At 42.4% G+C, this 21,665-nt stretch overlaps 1 protein-coding gene across 1 annotated transcript in view; it reads right to left on the bottom strand.

The window, feature by feature from the left end:
- The window catches only part of C8A (complement C8 alpha chain), a 65,186-nt gene that overhangs the window by 26,573 nt on the left and 16,948 nt on the right, over positions 1–21,665 (bottom strand). Inside the window, exons 3-7 of the mRNA XM_059374885.1 lie at positions 16,542–16,686; positions 15,405–15,552; positions 11,185–11,374; positions 8,494–8,694; positions 6,326–6,566 (exon numbers count right to left, since the gene is read on the bottom strand). Coding sequence (XP_059230868.1) covers positions 6,326–6,566; positions 8,494–8,694; positions 11,185–11,374; positions 15,405–15,552; positions 16,542–16,686 — 925 coding nt within the window. The remainder of the gene's footprint in view (positions 1–6,325; positions 6,567–8,493; positions 8,695–11,184; positions 11,375–15,404; positions 15,553–16,541; positions 16,687–21,665) is intronic.

Here is a 21,665-nt window from a genome sequence, read left to right as displayed (position 1 = left end):
GCCATGAATTCTTCCAGCTTAACAGGGTAAGAAACTGAGACTTAAAATGATTAGATAACCTGCCCATGATCACATAGCTAGTAAGTGACAGAGCCCATGTGTTCAACCACGGTGCTATGCTACTATTATCCTTCATTTGAGGGGAGATGAATATCTAAATACTAACATGTAAGATGCAGTTAGAATTTTGCTTCGACAAACCTTGATTATCATTCCTATTGGGTCCTGAAAAACTGAGGTTTAGAGAAGTTGTGTATCCTGATCAAGGCCATGCAGCTACTAACCGGTGGAACCAAGATGTGTACCCAGATGTGTCTGACTCCCAAGTTTAGGTTCCTTGTTACCATGACACTAGCATGTGTTTTCCTTCTGTAGTTCTTGATCACATGACTTTACAACTTGCTGACCCCACCTGGAATCTGTAATAGTAACTACTTGGCCACATAGTAACTCCTTGATCACATGACTTTACGACTAACTGACCTCAACTGGAATCTATAATAGTAACTACTGTTTGGACCGTGTTTTACTTATCAGTGCTTTTAAAAAATATTACCTAGAGTAATTCTTCTAACAGCCTTTAGAGTAGTTTATTGTCCCATATTAGTGATGGGAAAACTGAGACTCTGAGACATAAAGTATTAGCTTTCTGATGTCAGTGCCTACATGAAAAGCAAAGTTATCTCATTTGGAAAAAATATTTTTACTTCCACGCTGTCTGCTTTCATAGGTCCAGACAGTGCTGCTGGTTTCCTTCATAGGCAAAACATCAGCAGAAGTCATTTTCCTTAAGGTCTTTGCAGAGTCTTGCAATATGGTCAAAATCCATATAATCATGAACCTTAGAGTCTTGAGGACCATTCATTTACTGTCTAGTGCATGCATGGTTTCCATTACAGCATCCCTGATAAAAGTTTCCAATCAGATTTACTTAGATTCTTTGATATTGATAAAACACTGTATTTCCTGTTACATTTTGAGAAACAAAGGGCACAGAAGCTGAAACAGATGTGTTAGGACCTATTTACATTAGCCACAAAAAAGGAGTCCAGAGCGGACCACTACCATGTTTGTTCCAAAGGTGTTTATGGAATATCCGCTAATCTCTGATACTTTTCTCATTTTATGTTGTCAACATGGATAGAGGGAACTGACAGAGAAAATATGGCATAACCCAGTGAGCAATGACATGAGGCTGGAAAGGAAGACCCAACGCGTAGGTACCGAGGAGGTGACTAAGGAGACGTGTGAAGAGAGAGGAAGTCAGAATTATTCCCAGATTGTGAGTCTGGAAAAAGGCAGCTTGGATAAGAGGCGAGAAGCCTGGACTATAACTCAAAATAGCTCCTGTATTTTTCACTTACTAATGATAGAACTTTTCAGCCTCATTTCCTTCATCTGTGGAAGTAAGGAAGCCTCTTCTTGCACAGATCTTTGGAAGATTAGAAGATACACAAACAGCCAATGGCATGAAAAGATGCTCAACATCAGCCATCATCAGGGAAATGCAAATCAAAACCACAGTGAGAAATCACCTCGCACCTGTTAGGACATCTATTATCAAAAAGATAAGTGATCACAAATGTGGGTGAGGATGTGGAATAAAGGGAACCCTGTATGCTGTTGGTGGGAATGTCAACTTGTACAGCCACCATGGAAAACAGAACGGAGGCGCCTCAAGAAATTAAAATAGACAATCCATTGATTCGACTTTTGCGAACACATGCGAAGGAAATGAAATCATTATCTAGAAAAGATATCTGTACTCCCATGTCCATAGAAGCATTATTCAGATTAGCCAAAATATGGAAACAATCTAAGTCAACAGATGAATGGATAGAGAAAATGTGGTGCAGATATACAATGGAATATTACCCAGCTTTTAAAAAGGAGATGCTGTCCTTTATGATGACATAGATGGACCTGGAAGACATTATGGTAAGTGAAATAAGGTAGACATAGACATACAAATACTGCATAGAGGAGCCAAAAAAAAAAAAAAAATCAGCTTCATAGAAACCAAGAGCAGAAAAGCGATTACCAGAGCTGAGGGTAGGAGAAATAAGAAGAAGTTGTTGAAAGGGTACAGACTTTTAATTATAAGATGACCAAGTTCTGATGTATAACATGGTGACTGCGGTTGATAACACTGTATCATATCATTGAAACTTGCTAAGAGAATAAAACTTAAGAGTTCTCATCAAAAAAAGGTAAATATGCAAAAATGATATGGGGTTTCCTCCAAAAGTAGAGTTACCACATGATCCAGCAATTCCACAACTCAGTATCTATACAAAGAGAATGGAAATACTAATTAAAAAAGATAGAGGCACCCTTATGTCTTTTTGATAACAGCCATTCTGACAGCTATAAGGTGATATGTCATTGTGGTTTTGACTTGCATTTCCCTAATAATTAGTGATGGCAAACATCTTTTCATGTGCTTGTTGGTCATCTGTATGTCTTCTCTAGAAAAACGTCTTCAGATTTTCTGCCCACTTTTTAATTGACTTATCATCTTGTTCTTAAGTGGTATCAGTACTTTATATAACTTGGATATGAACCCCTTATCAGATATATTTTGCAAATATTTTCTCCCGTTTAGTAGGTTACCTTTTCATTTTGTCAATGTTTCTTCACCGTGCTGAAGCTTTTTAGTTTGGCCTAGTTCCAGTTGTTCATTTTTGCATTAGTTTCCCTTGCCTTTGGAATTAGAGCCCCCCAAAATTGCCAAGACCAATTGTTTCCTGCCTCTATTTTCTTCTAAGTGTCTTATGGTTCAGGTCTTACATTCAAGTCTTTAAACCATTTGTGCTGATTTTTGTATATAGTGTAAAACAGTGGTCCAGTTTTTCCCACACTATTTATTTTTTTTAAAGATTTTATTTATTTATTTGACAGACAAAGATCACATGTAGGCAGAGAGGCAGGCAGAGAAAGAGAGGAGGAGGAAGCAGGCTCCCTGCTGAGCAGAGAGCCCGATATGGGGCTCAATCCCAGGACCTGAGATCATGACCTGAGTTGAAGGCAGAGGCTTTAACCCACTGAGCCACCCAGGTGCCCCCCACACTGTTTATTAAACAGAATTTTCTTTCTCCGTTGGATATTATTGCCTCCTCTGTCATAAATTAATTGTCCATATATCTGTGGGTTCATTTATAGGCTCTTTATTCTGTTCTGTTGATCAGTATATATGTCAATACTATGCTGTTCTGATTACTTTATCTTTGTAGTATAGCTTGAAGCTAGGGAGTGCTATGCCCCCAGCTTTGTTCTTCTTTCCCAAGAATGTTTTGACTATTTGGGGTCTTCTGTGGTTCTACACAATTTTTAGAATCATTTGTTCTAGTTCTCTGGAAAAAAATGTCTTTGGAATTTTGATAGGGATTGCATTGTACCTGTAGATTGCTTCAGGTAGCATGGACATTTTAACAATATTCTTTGAATTCTGCGAGCACAGAATATCTTTCTATTTATTTGTATCTTCTTCAATTTCTTTCATCAGTGTCCTGCCATTTCAGAGACTTTTACAAGACCTGTACACTAAAAACTATAAGGCATCCTTTTATTTTTGATGCATGGTTTCACTCTGCCTTTGAGGGAGAAGCATTTTATCTAAAGGATACATTAGAAGGAAACAGCCTTGTAAATCCTCTGGGATGAACCCAGAGAGGATCTGAGGCAAATCCAAGGACAAAAGATTCCTCCAGAGCTAACCAGCCAGTGTGTTCACTTAAATCGCTCCATACCAAGCTCATCTCTTTGAGGACATGCATGTACACCACACGGTGTGTTTCTTAGAGACAAACACTTTAGAGAATATAAATATTATTATTTGATATGGATCAAAGATACACAGAAAAAGACAGTAACAAAGAGGACAGACAGAGAAATAAAATCACCTGAAGAGAAAGGATAGACGGAGGATGACAGAGACAAAGAAGAAACTAGACAAATATGAAACATGGAGAGAAGGGTGTTCATGATTCTATTTGTCAGAGGGAAAGAAGGTAGATATTTTTGTTCTTGGTAGGTTAATATGTAAATGGAATTCTGATTTATTAGCGGTCTCCAGCAGATGAGGTGATGATTAGCACATTTCCATATTTATAGAAAAGCAACACTAACTTTCCGGATTTATAGAAAATCAGCTCTTCACAAATAGCAAATTGTGCTATTATCGACATATGGTTTTCTATAAACAGAGCTGAGGTAATTATCCTTGGGACAATTTGTTGGTGGGCTCCTTTTGAATATTAACCACATTGGAAGCCCATCTCTGCCTCACAGATTTTAAAGAGGAGGGGCCATGAGAAACCCCAGACAATTAATTAGTAATCCAACACCAAAGACAGAGCCCAAATGAAAGGCTCTATCCAGGACCACATGGTGGAAAGACCATAGGTCCAGGGTTCTGATGCCAGCTTCCTGCAGCCCTGGGCAAAGTAATTAACCTCCCTGAGGAGCCCCAGCATTTATGGGCTAAAACTGGGATAATACCGACCTCCAAGTGTTGTCAAGAAAACGAAATGAGAATGTATGCAACAGCACTGGAACCTAGTAGGTCCTCAACAAATGTGTACTGTGCTTCCTTTCTTACATTTTTGAATGATTCTTTAAAAAGTTGATAAAACTCCTTTTTTATATTGACCTATCATCCATGGTTTTGTGTCATGACTCCATATGGGTATAGCTGGAAAAGATTCCTTGAAGCAATAACTTCTATTCACTACCTGTAAACCTTTAGGATATTCTCTAGTCTCTTCTTTGTTGTTGTTGGGTAAAATGTTGTTAGTGATCCAGACATTGATTTTAAGACCTGCTGTTAGGAAGGAAGTACTCTGCTGCCGGAGGGTGGGGACCATGTTTGAATTTGCTCACCATCGTATCTCCAACGCAAGTACATAATAGAGACTCAAGAGATACTTGAATTATAAAGAAATGGATACATGGATAGATGGATGAATTAACAAATGGCCCCACCAGGAATCTAAATGAACGCCCCCTTTCAAACTCCATGTCTTGTTTTATACACTCACTACACACTTAATGTTGTGCTGAGAGTTAAAGAGATAAATACGTGTCAGACCTAATCCTTACTTTCAAAGATCTTGCTATCTAGATGAGAAAAATATTATAATTTGGAAAATTTTCTTTTGAAGATTAAAGAGTGTGGAATTTATGTGAATGTGCTAAAGGAAAGAAATGGACAGCCTGGGCTGGTGCAGTCAGGGACCCTTCTTGAAACTGGGAATTTGCTTTGAAATAGGTATCAATTTCTCAGCCTTCTACTCACTCATTGACGAGGTCAGTCATTCTCAAACCGTAGTGAGCGCCAAAATCACCGGGAGGGCTTGTTAAAATACAGAGCCCTGGGTCCTCCACCCGTTTCTGATTTAGTAGATTTTGGATGGGGTCCTGAGAATTTACATTCCTAACAGGTTCCCTGATCCTGATGCTGCAGTTAAAATCCACACTTTGAGAATCACCTTTCTAGCCATTTGGCATAAGACCATGAAAACTCCTGATGCCATGCTAGGGAGTTGAACCATTCAGCATTTTAGGCAAATAAGGGATATCATTGTATCCATAAAGTAGAAAGATCCTTCTGGGAGCAGTTTTGAGAGTGGATTGCAGAGGTGGGCCCTCCCCTAGATTTAAGAGCCAAAGCAGCGGGAAGTGATAGGTGGGAACCCAGTCGAACCCTGTAAGAGTGAACAGAGAGGAACGGGGCGGGGTGAGGGCTGCTCTGGAGCCATAACAAAGGCTCTTTGAGATCTGCAGGGTACAGGAAGGGGAGGGATCTGGGATGGCTCCAGGTTTCTAGCATCACAGACCGATTATATAGCTGTTCCGTTAACCAAGAATCTATATTTGTAAGTTTTAACATTTTAAATAACAAAACCCCAAATGCCATTTGTTATCAAGAAGGTTAACAGTAGTGTCATTGAAAACACACAGTTTTGGGGAACCAGACAAGTCTGAGTTCAAATCTTGTTTGTGATACTTCTTAGTTAGTCTTTGCGCCCTTCTGGACCTCAGTTCCCCGTAGGCAGTAATACTCTCAGCTGGGATGGCTACCTCAACATTCTTCTTGGTTCTTCTCTCCCTGTTCTGCCCTCAGTCCATTGCCACCTCCACATATCTCCCTTCTGTAATTGCAGCACTGCACTGTGCCACCTTCTACACAAGTATTATGCCTGTTACCTTACCCTGCTGTCCCCCAGGAGATCATGCACGGCTCCTACGCAGTGCTCAGAAAACTGCAAACCACATCCTGACGTATGCATTGGCTGCTGTTTGCATAAAGCTTTGTTCTACTTACCATGTGATTTCATTTTCTCTCTGTTAATTACCAGGATATATTCATAAACGCCGCCCATCGATCCAGACGTTATGTAATGAGTGCCGTAGTCATTGATGAACTTGGCATACATGCCATAATTGTACTGCTCTGGGAGCTCCATTAATGACTGAAGCATGCCTTCATCCAGCATAATATTGTCCCTCCTCATCTTAAAATGAGCAGTCTGCACCTTTGTGGAAATTCTCATGAAGCTGTATGTCTGCCAGCAACCACCACCATGGAATAAGGGAAAAGAAGAAAGAGAGGCCATATTTTACTATATAACATAACGTGAAAGGTAGCATTTAGTAGCTGTGGGAAATATGTATATTTACATATAAACACATGAGCATAAATACATTATTAGTAGTCTATTTTACAAGCATCTGTGAAACACTGAGGTGTGCCTGGCTGTCTTTCCCATGCCTATGTCTCTGTTCTCACCGCCCCTGTTCAGGTGCCCTTCTCCTCAGCTCTCATCTGGATTGGTCCTTGCAGTGTGGTTCATGGTGCTGGTCACTCTGTTCTAGCCCCAGTCCATTGTCACCTCTGCATGCCTCCCTGCTCTAATTATGGCACTGTATGAAGCAACCTCCCATGCAAGCATTCAGTATCCAGTTACAATTATGCTTAGGAGTATTTTTGATGACATGGCAGGAAGCGCCAGCCTTATCCATTGATGTAACTTACTGAACAAATACATGTAGGAGCCTGTAGTCACTTGCATTGTGCTAGGAGCAGAGAATGTGATCTTGAATGAGAGAGAGGTCCCTGCCATGATGGATTTTATGTTCTAGTGGGAATCTTGCACTGTTAAGGAATAAAGTAAAGCAGGCTCCCGAGATAGTAAAAAAGAGGCAGGACTTGGGTCATATTGAGTTGGTTTAAGAGGCAGGGGATTGGGACACCTGGGTGCCTCAGTCACTTAAATGTCTGACTCTTGGTTTTGGCTCAGGTCATGCTTTTAGGGTTGTGAGATTGAGCCCCACGTCAGGCTCCACACTGGAAGTGGAGTCTGCTTAAGATTCTCTTTCTTTTCCTCTGTCCTTCCCCTGCTCAGGCTCTCTTGTGCGTGCACTCACTCACTCTCTCTCTCTCTCTGTCAAAACAAAAACAAAAATGATTAAGAGGAAGAGGGCTGTGTATGGGCATTATTTCCAAGTAAACCTTAATCCCAATGGATAGTGAAATTTTGAAAAGACCATCTGCCTTGAAAAAAGTCCCCATGACCATGTGATAGTCGGATCTCAGAACAATACTTTCCCTTCAGAGTGACAGCTGACTTGTGGCAAAGCTCCAGAACGTAATTTATATTGTTAAATAAGTTAACTTTCATAAGTCCTTCATTTTCATCATCCAGAATAATTTTTGAGCCCCAGCTAAATCCACAGTGCTGGTATCAATATTGCTGCGGCTTTTCGGTATACTTTGAATCAGTTCAGTAAATACCACTCGGGCTCCTGACGATTCCTCCATCCTCATTACTCCCTACGCTTCCTTCCCACCCTATGCATCCGCTGGTTGAAGGCCTTGCTATCCCGTTAGTGTGAGGCAATCTGTCATCTCCAGGCCTTTGCACACTGCTGTTTCCCAGGCCCAGAGCACCCCTCACTGACTCCCGCCTCTCTTCGTCAGGACAACCTGTATTAGTTGCTAGACCCCAGTCTAGGTGGATGGATGTCCCTTCCTCAAGGAAGCACTGCCTGGTCGCTCAGATTAGTAGGGAGTTAGTGGTGAACATTTGATGAACCAATGGATGATGGACGGAGCATACCAGTCCTCTAATCTATTCCGAAAAGCAAGGCTTGCTTCCGAGTTCTTCCCAACCTAGTTTACATGGCCTGGCTGTTTCTCTTTAAGACATTACTATTCTAAGTATTTCCCTGTTTGCTCCAGGTAACCATGAAAAAGAATGGGGTGAGGTGATAAGAGTTCTCCTCTTATCATTCAGTTTTATTCCCTTTGTGATGATTCTGTGTGTGAAAGCATAATAAGAAAAACAAACATGATTACCACTGATCAGACATTTCCAATTACCCAGGCAAATGCAGGTTCAATTACTACTGTACTTTTTAATACAATTAAGGTAATACATGTTCCGTGTAGATTATGGAATACTGTTTGACACAGGCATTATGCTGTAATACCTTCTCATTATACTTGTTTAACTCCTTCAAGAACAAAGAGCCTCGTGACCCAGATGCACCCACATCCACGGTCACAGGACTGCCTACGGGGCCCACACCTGCAGTCACTCCGGCCGACACTGATATGTCATTTTTTACTTTAGAAAGGAGGTCATGTGCATCTTCGTGCAGCTCTGAGGAGAGTCTGGTGTCTGCCAGAGCCTGAAAAGGAGCAAACAGATGTTAGCTTTGTACACACAGTTATATTCTGATTTGTGCTTAGTATTTAAATCTTTGCTCTGTAAAATATCACAAAGCAGATTATCATCGATAATTATGTTAAAAGGCTACTCCAGGGGTGCCTGGGTGGCTCAGTGGGTTAAAGCCTCTGCCTTCGACTCAGGTTATGATCCCAGGGTCCTAGGATGGAGCCCGCATCGGGCTCTCTGCTCAGCAGGGAACCTGCTTCCCTTCCTCTCTCTCTCTGCCTGCCTGTTTGCCTACTTGTGATCTCTGTCAAATAAATAAAATCTTAAAAAAAAAAAAAAAAAGGCTACTCCAGGCATCCGACTGATGCTCACTCACGAAAATGCTGAAAATACGGCAGTTAGTTTAGGTATCGCTTAGTGGCAGTGCTGAAATATTTATTTAAATACGCACACACACACTCATGATTCTGATAAAATGCTATATTGTTCTGGGTATGGATTTTTTCCAATTGATTCGTCCTTCCCGTAGAGAAAGAGGCCCATCTCTGCAATGGAGGCATCCAGAAAGCCACATCTGGGTGCAGATCTGGGAGATAAGGAGCAAGGAAGCCGAGCCGGTGGGGGGCGCTCTAGGCAGACTTATGCTCTCATGTTGCCCCATATGTGGGATTCTTTCATTCCAGGCAGGCAGTAGGCTTGTATGTCTCTGCCAGCTTGGACTGAGGCATGGTCCTGTGCCTGGCCTGAGCTGAGAAAGCAACGGTTAAGCACATGAGTGGTTTGCTTGGCCATCACAAGAGCATGTGTCTAGATGGAGCCTAATTAGTTTGGGTCCCAAGTGTCTGTGATGATGAGCTCCCCTTCCACCTTTGGACGGAAGCATAGCATAGGACTCTGTTGCTTTAAAGCGCTGAGATTTTGGAATCCTTTGTTGTGCAACATAGCCTCGTCTGTCTTGCCGGACACGTAATCCCCAGACCATCCTTGGGTTTAGGGGAATGGCGATGTCTGTGTCTTTCTCCTAGGCTTACCATAGGCTTGATGATAGTAGTGGAAGCCCAGTGGGTGGTGGGGGGACCCTATAAACCTGGCCTTGGCCTTCCCTTGAGAAAACTGGGGGAGGGGGAGTATGACTAATAATTGTCCATAATCCTTGAATCCTACCATCTCTCTGTAAAGATAGAATGCATATGACTACATGCGTGTAATGTCTATAATCTCTCTTCCCTTCTAAACGACATAGAGCTGGGCTCTGCCGAGCTAGATCTGGGTTTGAATCTTGTCTCTGCCACTTAGTGCAGTCCACCTTTCAGCCTGACACTTTATCCCTCTAAGTCTCTGTGTGTTTTTCCTTTCTAAAATGGGGCGGTGATCATCTCCACCTCCTTATATTGTTGTGAGATTAAATGAGAGGCTTTGTATGGAGGTATACGATCTGGGGCATAGTAAGCACCCAGGGATGTCTGTGTGTCCCTCTTACCCAGAGGGGAAGGGACATGGGAAGGAATGGTCTGGAACTGGTCATGAGCCATGGGGTGCTCTGGAACTGGTCATGAGCCATGGGGTGCTCTGACTGCCCAGGAAACCACAGAATTTTAGAGATGGAGAAGATTTAGGGATCATCCACATCTTGCAAACACTTCTCAACAGCAGAACCGTTCTATAAACAAAATCCCATATGGAAAACCAAGATAGGAAAGTTATCAGAGAAAGACAAATACCATGTGAAGCATACAGGAAAAAAGAGAAAAACAAAACAAGATTCTTAAATATGGAGAACAAACAGGTGGTTACAGAGGGAAGGTGGGGGAGGATGTGAAGAGAATTACGAGTACACTTATCATGATTGGCACAAGGTGCTGTATGGAGTGGTCGAATCACTATATTGTACACCTGAAACTAACTAACACTGTATGTTAACTGTACTGGAATTTTTTTAAAAAAGAAAGAAAGAAAGAAAGAAAGAGAGAGAGAGAGAGAAAGAAAGAAAGAAAGAAAGAAAGAAAGAAAGAAAGAAAGAAAGAAAGAAAGAAAAAGAAAGATGACCAGTGAGAAGCTGCCCTTGATGAGATGGGGACCTTGGGCTCAGAGCCCTGCCCAGCTACCTTCTGTCCTGATCCCCAATTTATACAGCGGGCCCAGGGAGGGACAGGGAGCTGCTCAAGGTCTCAAATCCTTCTATTCTAGCAAAGCACAACTGGAAATAGGACTAGCAGAGAACTGGACCTCGAATCTGTTTCATTGATTATGGAATGGAGCCAAGATGTGGCAGGTGGGCGGCCACACTTCGGTTCTGCCTCTCGTCGGCCCCGTCCTTGCCTGTCAGTGACCTTCAGCATGGAGCATGTGTGGGGGCAGACAGAAAGGGAGCTTCAGCCACCAGCAAACTCTGCAGGAAATAGAATAGAATCTCCGGAAGCTAGCAGTCCATGGCCAGCAACTGGCCTCTCTCCCTCCCCGCCCGCACCCTGCAGTGGCCTGCAAGCGCCCTGTGCAGACTTACCACAAAGTGGTACATGAGGATGTTGTACGGTTTCCGGAAGTACTTCTCATCCTCTCCATAGTAAAGATGCTCACAGGCGGGGTCATATCGAAGCTCCCTCCATTCCCCATTGTAGACTGTCTCACACTGGCCCCCAAAATACCTGGCATCATACACGCTCTGGGCTTCTTCCTGGATCAGGATATTGTACCTAAATCGAAAAGGCAGGCAGCTTCTGGGAAAGAACACTGGAAAAGCAAAGATGGCATCCTCTGGAAGATGTTACTGCTGGTCTAAGCTGTGGCTTCTCAAGCTGTGCTCTGCAGACTCCTACGGTTCCTCAAAGTACCTTAAACTTCATTTTGGTAACACTGGAAACCTGAGTGGGCTCAGCCAGGCCCCCCATTTCCCTTTGACCAAAGCAGCAAGCAGCTCCATCAGCACCTAGAACAGTGCTCCCATGAGAAGCTACTCTTAAAAGTGTGTTGTGTGAGTTACAGAGGAATGAATATGCATCATTATCAAAACTCCAAGCACAGAGCCCAACAGCCGGAGTCCATTTCCCAGTTCTGCTACACGTAGCTGTGTGACCTTGGGCAAATCACTTAACCTCTCTGTGCCTCAGTTTAGTCATTTGTAAGAAGCAGTTAATGCTATTGCTTCAGAGAGTTCAATGCAAGTTCAACATGGAAAGGAACCAGAAAGCTCTCAGTATATATTAAGTACTGAATAAATGTTGCTTTGCTGTTTTTGTTTGTACTGTTTCAGAAAAAGGCTCTGTAGGTTAAAAAAAAAAAAAAAAAAAAAAGGTTTAACATATCGACTCTCCGTGCTAAGGTAAAAAGCTAATCCACAGAAAGGCCATTGTCTCCAGGACAGCATGGAATGTCAGAGGGTGCAATTTGAAAATCGTGGAGACTCCTGTTTAATTTCTAACTCAGTCATGTACTAGCTGTGTGAATCTGGACAGATTCTGGATGCATTCTGAAGCTTGTTTTCTGCATTTGAAGAAGAGAAATAATAAAACTACTTCTTGTGGGTTTTGTGACATCTAAATGAGAGTATTAAAGTGAAATGGACGTGAAGTTGTAGTACAGATTAGGCGCTCCAGAAATGATACTTCCTCTCCCCTAGCCCAGTACTCTTCCAGAAACACTTTGCCTTGCTTCCCCCTCTGGGGTATTTCATATCCATCTGCCCAAGAATTGCATTTTAGGCCATAGATGGTTGAACGGTATTTAGGTACAAACAGTGTCACACAGGTGAAATACAGCTTTAATATTCTAAAAAAGAGAAGGTTAACTAAACAAAAGCATTTCGATTTGGTTAAGAGATCCAAGGCCTAATAATCAAAGCCTCTTATGGTATAGATAATAAAATGATTCCTTGTCTCTGCCTCTCAAACTCCTATTCAGCCTTTAAAACCCAACTTAAACATTGCCCTCTCTATCTGACTTTCTTTGATTATCCTGGACAGATAGTTGCTCCTTCCTCTTTATTTACATGGCATTCAGTGATTACCTGTTATATTGGTTCCTTCCTTCCATGAAGAGGCACAAAGGCAGAAGATAAGCAGGAGGTTAACTATGAATAAAACCTGCCTTTGAAGGAATAAATGGATAATTATAGAGCACCTGACATATAGTACAAATTCAAGGTATGTTACCTTTCTTCTTCACCTCTTCTCTCCGTCTCTTTCTTCATATTAATGGAAGTGACGTAGTAATAGCTATGGTGAATTGAATACACACTCTACCAGACATTTAGCATACATTAACTTTCAACCTCATGACAATCTTACAAATGCAGAAATTGAAGCTCAGAAAAAATTAGATAATTTGCCTATAGTCACAGCTAAATTTTCTTTGACACTAAAATCTGGGTTCCTTCCTTTCACTTTTCCCCTTACTTTTCTGTCTTTCTGCCCATTGAACATGTTTCTGCCTTTGGGTTATAAATACGGGCTCTCTGGTGGGCCAAACAAAAAGTCAAAGGAATAATTAGTCCTAAGATTATACTCTAACCTCTAAGCATAAAAGGTTATTAAGCCTAGGTACTCTTAGTAAAGCTGATTGCGGAACCCACCAGACTGAAAATGGAAAGATATAGAGAAATTCCACTTTTTGGAAATCTATGCAGAAATATTCACATGTACAAAGATAACATACAAGGATGTTCATTGCAGCATTGTTTATAAGAGGAAAAAATGGAGAAAATCTAATTATCCTTAAATAGGAAGCAGCCAAATAAATTTTCATGCAGTTATACCTTGGGAGAAGAGTCAGCAATTTTTTTAAAAAATAAAGGACCAGATATTAAATATGTTAGGCTTTATAGGCCATAGGTCTTTGTTGCAAATACTCAACTCCTGTCATTGCAGGGTGAAAGCTGTATCCCAATAAAACTTTAATTATAAAAACAGACAACAGGCTAAATTTGGCCTTGAGGCCATAGTTTACTGACCCCTGTTATAGAACACTGTGTTGCTTAGAAAAAGAATAGAAAATGTGGGGGGAAATCTTCAAAAATATATTATTAAGTTAAAAAAAAAAGCAAGTTACACACCATATGTATAGTATGATCCCATGTATGTAAAATAGACTTATGTCTATCATGCACAATACCTATGGGCATATCTTCCATACAATATATATTGTCAGTGCATCGTTTACATGATCTGAAAGTCCTACACCAAATTGTTGACAGGGGTCAGTTCCAGGGAGAGAAGTGGGGGGCGTGACAGAGTGGAGTACAGGTTGGGGATGGCGAAGGAAGAGTTTTGGTTTTTACCTCAAACATGTATTCTTTAAAAAAAAAAAAAAGATTTTATTCATTTATTTGACAGTGCACAAGCAAAGGGAGTGGTAGGCAGAGGAAGAGGGAGAAGCAGTCTCCCCACTAACCTGGGAGCCCAATGTGAGACTTGATCCCAGGACCTTGGCATCATGATCTGAGCTGAAGGCAGGAGCTTAACCAACTGAGCCACCCAGATGCCCAACATGTATTAATTCTATAGCAATAAATAAAAATCTAAAAACTAGAACATGCTTAAATTAAAAAAAGAAAAAAGAAAAAGGACCAGGAAAGGCTTCTGAGATCTTGAGCAGAATGAAAAACTGCCAAGTGTCAGCTATTGGGAGTAGAGACGGGACCATCCTGCTGGTCAAAGCACACTCAGGAAGTACATTTCAATGCTCCTTTGACTCACATGAGAGCAAGGTCATGGTCTGCGATCTTTTTGCCAATAAAGAGGGAATTCTTTTTATCAAGTTAACACCTCACTATTTCATACTTCTATTCTGTTTAGCCCACATTCACTTTAAAAATCAACAAAATCCCTTTTTATTAGTATTAGGGGCTGCATTGTGTCCCCTTAACATTTAGATGTGGAAGTCTGGGACTCCAAAACCTCAGAATTTGACTGTATTTTGGTGACATGATTTCTATGTAGGAATTGAGTTAAAATGGGACCATTACTGGGCCTTAATCTAATATGCTCATGTCCTTATAAGAAGAGATTAGGGAGCACCTGGGGAGGGGGCTCAGTCAGTTAAGCAGCTGACTCTGGATTTTGGCTCAGGTCACAATGAGTCCCGGGATTGAGACTCCACGCTGGGCTTCACACTCAATGGGGGGTCTGCTTAAGGATTCTCTCTCTTCTTCTGCCCTACCTCTGCTTGCATGCGCTCTCTCTCTCCCTAAAATAAATAAACCTTTTTTTAAAAAAGAAGATGATGATGATGATGATGAAGAGGGACGCTTGGGCAGCTCATCTGGTTAAGCATCCATCTCTTGATTTCAGTTCAGGTCATGATCTCAGGGTCATGAGAAGGAGCCCTGCATAGGGCTCTGTGCCCCCCCCCCCCTGCTCTCTCCCTCTTAAATAAATAAAATCTTTAAAAAACAAAGAGAGATTAGAACCCAGACATCCATAGAAGGAAGGACAAGCCAAGGAGAATGGCATCAGAAGAAGCCAACCTACAACCACCTTGACCTAGACTTTCAGCCTCAAGAACTATGAGAAATCAATTTCTGTTGCTTATAAGCCACCAGTGTGTGGCATTTTGTAATAGTTACCCAAGAGATAGTCACCCGAGTGGACCAGTATCCCACCTCAGGGAGACAGTGGGAGCTGCCTCACCAGACACATGGCAGTAAGATCTTCTTCTGTCCTTAAAATAATACTCGTGATTAAAGGGCAACCATTCCCTGCTCCCAAACAACCTGAGGGCAGGACTCACCCCAAGGCCACTTTCTCTGATCCTGGAATGGGGTCATACAGGGAGCAGTCAAATTCAGGGACCCTGGCATCTTCACAGTCATCCTCGTCAGAGCCGTCAAGGCAGTCATTGTCTCCGTTACACACCAGGTGGCGTTTCAGGCAGCGACCTGAGAGAAGAGAGGCTGTAGATGCTTCCAGAGCCTCCAAGACTCTCCCTCTCCCGGTGACCTGTATCCTTAGTCACCAAATCCATCCCACTTCTGAAACAGTCCCTCACCCCTTTCCATGATCATCTCTCCATCCTCACTCCCTCTTCCTTCCAGCCTCTCTGTCTCCCACCTGTAGCCTCGCCCCCAGCTCAGGCTCTGCAGCAGGCTCCTCTCTAAAACTCATGCTCCACGTGGCAGCTCCTGTGATCTCTCTAAAATGTCAACGTGGCCATGTCATCCCCCTACCCCATAGCCTTCTGTAGCTCCCATTCCCATTCTTCCAAATGCCGCAGTCTGGTCCCCAGTAACCTACCGGACCCATCTGGCCTCTCTTCCCAGAGCCCTGACCTGCAATCATTCTGCACCTATTGCTAGTCCTTAAATCCCTGGATTTGTTTGCACATTCTTGTTCTTAGCAAATTCATTGCTGCTTTCTAAGTCTCAGTTCAAGTGCTATTTTAAAGCCTGTTCTGACTTCCCCAACACAGATCAGGGCATCCCTGCCAGTGAGGGTCATTGGACCGTGGGCCTGTGCCCATTACACTGCCTATCACCCAGTATGGCCACCGACTCTCTGTAGGTCTCTCTCCCAAAGAGACGAGGAGTACCTCGAGGTCAGGCACATTATCTTTTCATATCCGGGTCACCAGCAGTGAGCACCCTGCCTGGCACATACATGCGCAGTCAACATTTATTCAATGAATGGGTGACTGAGTGAATTGTACCTTTTCTAAACAAGTCAACAGATATTCTGACAAACTCACATCAAAATTACTTGGGGTACTGGGTTGGCTTAAAATGCAGATCCCTGAACCCCATTCCAAACCTACAGAATGACAACTTTCGGGGAAGGGCTGAGCAGTCAGCCCTTTAACAAGCTCCTGGGTGACTGTTTTTCACATCTGGTCTGGTGGGGCACAGCTGTTATCCCACTGGATGCCACTCACCTGTCTCCTTACACAGGAAATCCTCTCCACACTGTGCTTGACTTACACAAGCTGTGGGACTGTGACAGCTGATTTGATCCCAGATGTCGCCGCTGCACATGTTTCCCCCAAACTTGTTGGGCTGCAGGAGGCTCCGGTGTCGGTACTAAATTGGATATTGAAGCAGACACTTGCATTGTCTATCAATCAAACAAGATTTGTGTTGGCGGATCTCAGCTCAACGTAAGGACTAACTGTCTAATGATTGAGAGCTGCCTAAAAACCTGTCTTCTGAAGGGATGAATGTTCCTAAATGGTGGCGTTAAGCCAGAGGGGGCAGGAATATAGAATAGGGCCTCCAAAGATCAAATGGAAACCTTGTTAGGAAGGATCTCCCCCCCGCCAACCTTCAACCAGTTGGTACCTACCTATCTTTCATGACTCATTAGCACACCTCCTCTACATATTCTAGAGTTCCGTGTGCCTCCTTCTCCTCTCACTTGTAAAATGAGGTTGTTGTTATCCCTGGTCTACTTACTTATTTACCTTTCTCACTAGTTTAAGAACAGTTTGCATGTAAGATGAAGAGTGGCGAAAGGAGGACCTTGTCTTACTTGGTTTCATACCCTTGACACTTGATCTATGGTCTATGCAGGAGGCACTTTTATAAGCTGTTTATTGCTTTCCCTCTATACCATTTCTTCTGGTCATGGCATCCTCTCTTTCCTTGGGACACATCTCATACGGTTCAGGTAGGGAGGAGCTCACCACTCAAGTTATGGGAATGCGTAGGTTTGAACCAGGTCCAGCCAACCAGAGCACCATATCTGCCAAATTGCAATGATTGGTTTAAGGTTTGGTTCATAACTCAACCTTAGAGCAATAATTATTCTCCCTGAAGGTTTTCTTTCAGAACTATTGGAAAAGATCGTTTCTTTTTGCTGAAGTTGCTGGGAACGGTGGGCATCAAGTGGTCATCTAACCTACTATGTAGAAAGAGCCCATCCAAGAGATAGAGACAACATCTGAATCCCTGGGTCCAGCTTTGATTGCACACAAACAAACACCTGTTCAAAGAAGAACAGGACGAATAAAAATGCATACCCATCTTGGAGCTCTCTGGTTTCATGATACTGCTTACTATATGGTGTACACCTTCAGGCACAGGTGTAGAAGGAGGAAGTTGAACCCTAAGATATGTGGAGATATTTCCCACCTTCAAGTAGCTAAAGTCTACTTGAGGAGATAAAATCGATAATAATAGGAAACATGCTGTGTGGAGAGTTCCATGTAGAGTGTCCACAAAGGGAACTTGCAGCACTATATTTTCTGCTCCTTCTTGCCTTGGCTCAGCCCTGAAGCTCCTCCTTTAAGACTGTTCATAACTGAGCAGGAAAGCAATAGTTTGAGCAATAAGGAAAGTGGGTTCTTAGCCCAATCCACCCACCCGGCATTCCTCCCCCCACTCCCTTCCTTCCTTCTCTTTTCTTTCTTCCTTCCTTTCTTTCTCTTCTTTCTTGTTTTGTATAGTTGGTGCACAATATTAAATTAATTTCAGTTGTACAACGGAGTGATTCAACTTCTCTATGTTTTAATATGTTCATGAGCATAGCTACAATCTGTCACCATACTATGCTATTACAGGACCATTGACTATATTCCCAATACTGTACTTTTCACTCCTATGACCTATTTATTCCATAACTGGAAACCTGTATCTCTCACTCCCCTTACCATTTTGCCCATTTCCTCTACTCCCAACCCTCTGGCAACCATCATTTTTTTCTCTGTACTTCTAGGTTTGGCCTGCTTTTTGTTTGTTTGTCTATTCCTGAATTTATTTCTTGCTTGCTATACAAAGTAGCAGTGCCTGGCACTTTGTGTCTCAGTTTCCAAATCTGTAGAATGAAGTGGTCAGCCGAGGCGACCTCACTAATTACAGTTACTAATGATTCTTTCACTTGTGTCCTGTAGACACAAGAGCCTGAGCATGAGAATTTAGACTGACTGGGTTCAGACCCCAGAGTCACTTACCAACCAAGAGCAAACCATTTACATTTTCTGAGTTCCTATTGTCTAATGTCAAGTGAATGTGATGACCCCACACTTTGAAAGGGTGTTGTGAGAACTGAGTGAGAGAATGTGTGAGGAAAGCACCCAGCCCCATGTCTGGCCTTTCACTGGTGCTCACTGAACAGAAATGGTGTCTGCATCATTATCAGTGGAGTCTTTTCCAGCGGATTCCACTGGGTGTGTGTAGAACAGTACAACGTGGCCCTCTCTTTCCTCTTGCCTACTCCTGTCTCCACAATTTCTCATTAGTGAAGAGACAGAAAGGTCGGCAAAAAAAAAAAAAAGGTGAAGAGCAAGCCTGTCTGTTTGCCTTTCCTGCCTCCCCGTTAATAAGATTGTAAACTCAATGGGAAGAGATTATAATTAACGATCAGTTTGGGAATATTAGGATATTTTCATTCTCTTCCCACATCTTGCCAAGATGCAGTACATAAAGGAGACCTCAGCATATACTACAGTAGAGCCACGTCTTCTCACTCTTCATAAAGTTCACCAGAGTTTTAAGACCTGCAATTACCAGTATGATGGTGATGGTAGCTACCATTTTTTGAGGGCCTATTACTGGCTGGACACTTCACATTCTTTATCTCATTTAATCCTCACAAGTGGAGGAGGTTACGTGTCATTCTGAATTCCATTTGAAGCTGGGTTGGAACGCCAGTTCTGCTACTTACTGTCTGTATGTCACTGAGTAAATGACTTATCATCTCTGACCCTCTGTTTTCTCATCTGTGGAAGGAGAGATCTGAGAGTCTTGAGGAGACTAGTGATAAGCATGTAAAAAAGTCAGCACATTGGCCTGGTTCCTGGAATGCACTCACTAATAATAGCTATAACATCAGCATCATTTTTGTAGCCAGCTATTGGGATACTCCAGAAGGATTTATGGCTGAGTGGGGGGGGGGGGGGTTGGATTACATAGCCACTAATATCACTTACAACTCTCTACAGGTTCATGGGGAGGCAGTGGAGTGAAATGGTCAGGCACATGGGCATTTGGGGATCAGACCGGCCAAGTATTGAGTCTAGACTGTGCCTCCTTCTTTATGGGTAACCTAACCAAAGGGACAATGGTTTCTATCTATCACACTTGGCTATGAAAGTCAACTAAGATGATTTATTAAAGCAGGAGCACAGTGCCTGGTATATAGAAATCATTTAATAAATAGTAACTATAAATGCTATCATCATCCTTCTTGTGGTTTCTGTGTTGGAATGCTGGTGCAGACACAAGGTTCATTCCCACCAACTCTCCATTTCCTGGGTTATTATCAAATAATGAAGACATTGCTCTGCAGAGAGGCTGGTGCAACTACTCCCTTAGGGACTTCTCCGTGTTGGTGCCTCTGTTGGTATCATTAAGACATAATTTTCTTTTCTAGCTAGTCGATAATGTTTCTCTCTAGAAATGCACATCTTTGTTTGGGCGATTTTGAGAGAAGGGGAAAAACATATTAATAAGAAGAAATTAGGGGTGGTCTTTTGCTTAAGTAATTAACAGAATTTAATGATTTTAAAGATTATTTTAGAGAGATGCGCTTTTTCGAGTCACGAAAGGAGTAATTCAATTCTGATTTAAATAGTAAACCATTCACCTGTGCTATCTATGTAAACTGCAACACATGAGGAAAAAATATATATCGTTTAGATGTATAATAAGTTAAATAATGGCCATGCAAAGAAATCAAGTCCTAGTCCTTGAAAATTGTAAATGTTACCTTATTTGGAAGAAAGGGTCTTTTGCAGATATTATCAAGGTTTTTGAAATGAAGAGATTATACTGAATTATCCAGGGAGGCCCTAAATGTCATCACAGTGTCCCTATAAGGGAAAGGCAGAGGGAGATTTAACACAGACACACAAAGGAGACCCACGGAAGAGGAGGAGGCAATATGGCCGGAGAGGCAGAGATTGGAGCATGGAGATCGACCGCAAGGCAAAGATCGCCAATGGCCACCGGAAGCCAGAAGAGGCAAAGAGCAGATTCTCCCCCAGAGCCTTCAGAGTGTGGCTCTGCCAGACTTCCGGCCTCCAGAATTGTGAGAGAACACATTTGTTGTTTTAAGCAACCCAGTTTGTGATAATTTGTTACAGCAGATTCAGAAAACTAACATAGGCTATCAAAGCAAGATGAGATTTTGGGAGCTAAATAACTTTGCAGCCTGCAGTCTAGGATTCCCTGGTGTATCTCAGAAACAGGAGAGGCAGAATAAATAATATCACGCTTAGGAGCTAAATAGACTAGGTCCAAATTGTGTTTCCAAATTGTAGGTCCAAATTGTAATGATTTTGAATTCCATGTGACTCTGAACAGCTCATCAGACCTTCACAGAGTAGCCCGGCCTCTAGCTGGGAAGTGGGCCTAGAGGCAGGAGAACCAACAGCACACTCTGCACTGCAGAAGCTCAAGGTGAGGGAAGAGTAGGTCTTGGGCAGCAGGAGTTGGTTGGATATTGAACATTTATTGCATGCCAGGTGCATGAAAAAAAGAGCCCATTGCATACCTTACTCATTTAATACTCAAAATAACTATATGCTAGGAGTACCACTACTGTTTCCATTTATAGATAAGGAATCATAATACATGGATCAAAATACATGTCCAAAGTAACACAACAAAGAAGGTGCAAAGCCAGAATCTAAACTGAAGAATCAGAGCATGAACCCTTGGCCTTGACAGTAATGTGTCAATACACGTGGTTTAGGCAGGGGTCTACCAACTGGGAGAGGTGAGAGCCTGGAGGTGCCTCACCCAGGATGCATCCAGTAAAAACATGTGTTGTCTGTAGAGATTTTAAAATAGTGATAAAATAGAATAGAAGTTGTTCTGCCTTTTATCATCACCCCAAGCCAGTAATCCTGAACAAGGTCAACTTGAATACCCCCTTTCTAGTATAGCAGAGTCCTCCCCAAGTCCCTCTTCCCTTGAGATGCCGCTGGCTTTAGTGACCGATTTGGACTATTCAAAACCATGTCAGCGGGCAAGATAGACTCATGTCTGTTCACTGGGTGTGCCAGTCTTTTCAATCCGTGAAAACAGAATCCTCAGGGACATTCTTGGGTTCATCTCAG

The sequence above is a fragment of the Mustela nigripes genome, chromosome 14, assembly GCF_022355385.1.
Source record: "Mustela nigripes isolate SB6536 chromosome 14, MUSNIG.SB6536, whole genome shotgun sequence".
Taxonomy (NCBI): Eukaryota; Metazoa; Chordata; class Mammalia; order Carnivora; family Mustelidae; genus Mustela; species Mustela nigripes.
Note: the sequence above shows the minus strand (reverse complement) of the source record. Positions and strands in the feature narration are given on the sequence as shown.